This window comes from Engraulis encrasicolus, chromosome 13 (assembly GCF_034702125.1).
Source record: "Engraulis encrasicolus isolate BLACKSEA-1 chromosome 13, IST_EnEncr_1.0, whole genome shotgun sequence".
In the NCBI taxonomy this organism is placed as follows: Eukaryota; Metazoa; Chordata; class Actinopteri; order Clupeiformes; family Engraulidae; genus Engraulis; species Engraulis encrasicolus.
Window position 1 is genome coordinate 49,288,760 of NC_085869.1, and position 6,000 is coordinate 49,294,759.

At 42.6% G+C, this 6,000-nt stretch overlaps 1 protein-coding gene across 19 annotated transcripts in view; it reads right to left on the reverse strand.

The window, feature by feature from the left end:
- neb (nebulin) overlaps nt 1–4,630 on the reverse strand; it is a 76,937-nt gene extending 72,307 nt beyond the window's left edge. For 18 of the 19 annotated variants that reach the window (XM_063214173.1, XM_063214164.1, XM_063214174.1 and 15 more), the window contains exons 1-4: nt 4,528–4,630; nt 3,623–3,732; nt 3,320–3,367; nt 123–236 (exon numbers count right to left, since the gene is read on the reverse strand). In XM_063214173.1, the coding sequence (XP_063070243.1) occupies nt 123–236; nt 3,320–3,346 (141 nt within the window). In that variant the 5' untranslated portion in view covers nt 3,347–3,367; nt 3,623–3,732; nt 4,528–4,630. The remainder of the gene's footprint in view (nt 1–122; nt 237–3,319; nt 3,368–3,622; nt 3,733–4,527) is intronic. The other variant, XM_063214167.1, reaches the window with a different exon arrangement.
- Between the last annotated feature and the right edge of the window lie 1,370 nt (nt 4,631–6,000).

The following is a 6,000-nucleotide window of genomic DNA, read 5'->3' on the forward strand; positions in this document are numbered from 1 at the left end:
TGGGAAATTGCATCGCCACCAACAAAGTAGCTAATGTAGTCAGCAATTACGGTTTTGAGAAACGCGCCCCCAGAAGCATAGTTCCCTTCCCTTATCGCCGTCCTTGTGTTCATTGCATTTACCTTCACCCCTGACCCAGCAGACTGCTGCGAGACCTGCTGTGTCACCTGCTGAGTAAACTGTTGAGTAACGGTGGTTGTCTCCTCCACAATTTCCTCCTCCTCATACTCCTCAAACTATAAAATGTAGGAGAAACTCAGGGATTCAAATCAGGATCACACAAGAATTAAAAAAAGCTGACTGAAGGGTGGTGGATGTTTTTTTCCAGCTCTGAGATCTGTTGTTTAACAACAAGGCCGTTTAAAAATCTCTGCAATATCTATATAGCAACTTAATCTTGTTTGGAATCAATATCCCATCTGTCAAAAGCATCTCTCATCGGTTTGGACCTCAGATTATTTTTTCTTTTTTTTTTCCACACAAAACAGCCATGTAGGCTACTGTTTATACATAAGCTTCGGTGGTCATTCCTCTTCTACACAGGGAGAACAGGAGCCCATAATAGATCCACCCGCAGTGGAGTTTGACTGACATAGCCTCCTGAACTGCCCCTATACCCAGAACATCTAAGCACCCAGATGACCTCACCTCTATTCTTATTTACTGCTAAACCCATTGTTGTGACGGTAAATAGAAACCTAGAGGTCAAGATGATATTGTGACATGACTGGGCAGTCATTGCAACAAGATATCTAAGCGGTGTACCACAGCTTGCAGACACCAGTGAAAGTCTTGTCACCATTTTATCCAAATCACGGTTCACACAGGATACACTGCTCAGTATATTAAAACTGCCTGTCTGGGGGCTGTTTTCCAAAAATAGCTTGGCTGAAAATTTTCACTGCGATGACCTCTGGCCGATCTCTTTCACTGTGACAACTATTTTCAACTGCTGAGGCCCTAGCATCACCCAAGTGGAACTCATGCAAGATCAAACAGCAACGTGACTACACAGACACCAGAATAGGCTGCCTCACAATAATGTCCCAATACATCTGCATTCTAGAACTGACTAGAAACTCTTACTAAAGGCCTGACATCATATAAACTCATCAAAACAATCAGAGCTGGAAAAAAGCAAACCACCCCAGGTGTTCTCATCAATAGCTTATAAGTGGCTTCTTTGTGATGACCTATGGAATTGTAAGGTCTCATACAGGACACTTAAAAGCTTTACACTTCTTTCTCTCGAAGCACAACAGGAAGATACTGTACAGTACATGTTACAAAAAGAAGCAGTCATTGCCCATCAGAACACAACTATCACAACAACTACCTCTGCTCTATTTCCTTATCAGATCCAGCTTATTGTCCAGGTGGTTTCTCCATATTTGCTTGCTTGCTTGCTTACTTGCTTACTCCCCCCATAACATATTCTCTGTGTGTGACGTTAATGGCAGGCTAGTCGAGCGAGAGGAGTGTGATTTACAGCACGGCTCATCTCATTTGCCTCCCTGTGAGTCTGCCATAGATGTCCACTTCTATATTTGTATGCACTGCCAGCAGTAGGTGAAGCCCAGGGCTCCATGTTCCCTTTTTCGGGGAGGGAATGTATGTTCTTTGGCATGAAAAACTAAAAACTAAAAATGCGGACGTTTTTTTTTTAAATCCTCCAGATGTGAAAACACGATTCTCAGATTATATCTAATCTTCATTTGACAACAAATATTTGACATACGTAGAAAGACTGCCAAAATACTACAACAGCGTAGCCTCGTATTCCACTCCACATTCCATACATCCCACAGTTGAAGCCATCTTACTGTCTTGAGAACAATAGATCCTTGTGTTGATTTTAAGTGTAGATGAAAGTAATAGTGAAACCAGAGTGTATGTGGGTCAATTTTTTTCTGTCAGTCAAGACTTCCCATCACTGAAATACAGCAAGATGGTAAATCGAATACACAACTTCCCAGTTGATAGGTTAAAGGGAACTCCAAAGTGATCACTTTTCAAATAAGGATTTGTTTGTTCTACCAAGGTCTACAATTTGCAATGCCCTTTAAGATATCTCCACCAGGAACAGACAACCTATACAAGGTCGACTTTAATCTAGTTTCTCCAGGAAACAAAAATTAAAGTACAGGCCTTCTGTTTTCACTCTTCCATTGAACACTTGTACACATTGACAAAAAAGCACGAAGACAAGATTTGCAGACATTTTCAATAAGCCAAGAAAGAAATCCTTAAAGAATGGAGCTATTAAATATGTGCTAAATCATGGCTGAGATGGCACCATTTTAAGAGATGAAGATTACAATTTCAAAATGGCGTCTCAAACAGTAACTCCTTGTTCACACCAGCATGGAGTCTGGTTTGTTTACTAACAGTGTTTCCTGAACAATGGAAACAGTCAATTCAAAATCCCAATTTCACATAGATAGCATCCTTGTATTTAACATTTCAGCTCCAAATATAACTTTAAGGAGATCCTCCCCTTGCTGCCATTAGGAGCACTACACATGAACAGAACGTAATCTCACTGTTAGTATAAATGATCCATGATGAACATGTGAAGTTCATGAGAATATCATAGCTAACAGTGGGTACTTCCATTCAAAGCACAGTTAAGAATTGTTCCCATTTACTTATTGTTCCCATTTAATTATACAGGACATTGAGAAACAAAAAACCAAATCATTTTTGTTTTGTATTTACCTGTGTCCTATCTTAAAACTACAACTAAAGTGAATTGAAATTACGAAGTCAAACTCATTCAGAATTTTACTTAAATGATTTAAATCTTAGCATGGGATAATGCTTGATTTGTATGCACATCGCAGATCTACTCTCTGCATATCTAATGCTGAGAATAATGGTCAAGATGGCTCTGTAGGACTGCAGCATTCTGCACGTTTTGTGTGTAGAAAATAGGCTATAATTGCACTTTACTGGAGAGTTTTATTGAGGGCATAATTTACTACACCCCCGGGGTAGGTGGTAGGGTGCCTATGACTCCAGGGAGGAGGTTGCATGAAATGACACCCGGCTCTGCTTGCAGATGACTGACTGGCTGACATCGAACTGCTGACTGGGTTGGTATCATAGCTAACTATTCATAGATCCTCTGCACTGGGCCTCAAGCAGTCGGTCTATAAGATCCCAGGGACGTGTCGGATTAAGGCTCCACAGTAGTCCAGGGTGAAGGGAGAGAATGATATTCTATTCTGCTTCCTGTGAGGTGTGGTCATTCATTGGTCCGTGTTTTGTGTTGTGTTCAATTCTCTGAGGTGTGGTGGTGGTATCCATCAGACCTTACCTCCTCCTCAATTTCGTCGGTCTCCATAATGATGCAGTATTAGAGGGTCTACACAGAAAGGCAGAAGTCAGTAACACTTTTCCAGAAGCGTTTAAAAAAAATAAAGATGAAGCTATCAATGACATATTAATTACCGGTACTCATAGCGTAAGCTATTTCAGTGAGGAATTTTGTCAGTGATAAACATTACAACAGATACATCTAAAACTGTCTTGATGACTGATCAATAAGCCATTTCTTTTCTTCAAATAAAAACAGATAATATAGGCAATATATCTCAAACATCATAAATACTAATCATACCTTTTCAGAGATGGGATTTGATCTCTCAGCTACCTTGCAATAAGGAAGCTGCCCAATTTCCATCCACAAGTGCCAAAATCTGATATTCCACTTACTGAGTTGCTGCAAACCTGAGACAGAGACAGAGATGCGTCACAAATTGCTGCCACACTTTTCCGAAAAGCCTAAATTTCTAAGGCCTATCTGTAGGTAGAAATATTTTTTCTTATACAAAAAAATGTAGGTTATCAGGACTGTTCTATCATGCAGGCCTCACTCAGTTAGAAGTTTGACACCCAAGATTCCACCAAAGTGCTACGCCTCCTGGCTAAAGGATCGCGACAGCTGTCCCGAAGCGCTCCAGCTATTCGTCATGTAAGCTAATGCTGCAGTCCTATTGGCTGGCTTTGTTTAGCTAGCAGCAGCAGCAAGCAATGCCTTCTGAGGCTAGAGGTTAAATATAGGACTGCAAACTGACTAGCCTTTTTTAGCACCCGGCAAGACATTACAATTAAAAAATTGGTGCAACTTTCATTTGTTTTCTTGTGAAAACATAAAAAAGGGGGTAAAGACACAAAAGGGTCGGATGAAGGGGCCGAATCCTGCCCCCAGTGGCAAGTGAACAGGAGGTTGCCCGGTGGCAGGACGTCTGATCTGACTCCTGTCAAGGAACTCCAGGACTTGAGGTCACTATTAACTGGAAGTGCTGCTTCTCTGTGTTATAAGGCTTCCCCAAAGCCGTTCACACCAAGACGTCAGAGAACAAGACCAAGCCTTAATCCACTTCATCCATTGGTCCAGTTAGTGGGCAAGAAGGAAAAAAAACAATCCAAGGCAGAGGCCATGCAAAGTGGCAGAGATGGCCAGCTCGCAATTAAAGCCGCTTTGATTCATTTTTTTCTCTCTCTCAGTCGTGATGTGCTTACCAGTTACTTAAAAGTTTCAACGATTCCCCAGCCTCCAGAGCTTCCCCGACTCTTCCCTCCTGAGAAACTCGGGGCCGACAGCTCACAGCTGAAGCAGAGACCTGGTTATCATGTGCCTCCCGCAGCCAATCACGGCCCGCCGTTCTCAGGTTTCAAAAGCTAAATTTACCTAAGTGATCCCGACAGAAAAGAGCACCTGTTCAACAAATCTGTTATGATTCGACTATGATGAGGAGAGGCCCTGAGAAAAGTAAATAAATGGGTTGACATAGGGGTGGTTGTGTTGATGCGCACTGCAGGTAGGTGGTAGATGGTAGGCGATGAGCTGTCTTAGAGGCAGAGTCATCGTGAACTGGCAACCTGCTGCTGAATTTGGAATGGTTGGACTTTGGCCATGATCAAGACAGACACATGGAGGGAAGGCCAGAGCCTTTGAGGTCATCCTTTGTTGAGACCCCGGTCCAGTCAATAACGGCTTTCCCTCTGCTGAAAAACCAGGTCAAAACTAAGGGGAACCAACCACAGACCTCATCCAGGACCCTGTGAATCTTTGGTCTTTTTCGACTTTATTTGATAGGACAGTGTGAGAGGTCGACAGGAAGCGAATTGGGAGATAGACGGGGAGGGGTCGGCAAAGGACCTGGGCTGGGAATCGAAACCGGGTCAGGCGCATGGCAGGCGAGTGCCCCACCGGTTGGCCACGGCAGGGCCAGGACCCTGTGTATTCAATGGCAGTTTCAGCAAAACATGACAAGATTTCCAATCACAGATCCTTTCTATTATTCTTTCATTGACACAACTCCAAACAAAATATTGGCTACGTATCTAGCATAGATCAATGAGGTCATTTTCAAAACTCAGTAGTGTTTGGCTCTGACGACTGCCCGCGCTTGTTTATGCTCATAGTCATACTGATGACCAAGGTCTTGCTCATACCAGAAAAATTATAAGCCAAGGTGCTAACCTTGGTGAACGACCTTAATGTGTTCAAACAGTCGACAGCTGTTTTAGCACCGCCGCCACCGCCTCACTCCCTGGTGTGTGTGTCTCATTATGATAACGTGTGGGCGCGTACAGTATCAAAACTATTCCGGGTGATTCAAAAATACTGCAGCAAGGGCCTATTTTTATGTGCAATGAAACCCCAGGGATGAGGCCTTGATCACCCGATCAACTTCCAGAAGCCACTTCACACTGTAAAAAAACTTAAAGAACCCTCAGTTGGTTTTTGGTTCTCTGAAGAACCTAAAAGTTCTTAAAAGAACCCCAAGGTTTGTCACACCCTTAGGAGTTATTTTACAGTGGCAACCGAAGGGTTCCTCAAAGAACCTTTAGCAGTTCTTGAGTTTGCCACTGGGGAGGAACCTTTTAGAATACCTTAAAGTTCTCCTAAGCACCTATAAGTTCATCATAGAACCTTTAGGGGTTCCATAAGAATTGCAACTTTTGATTATTCAATTAACCTTTTATTTT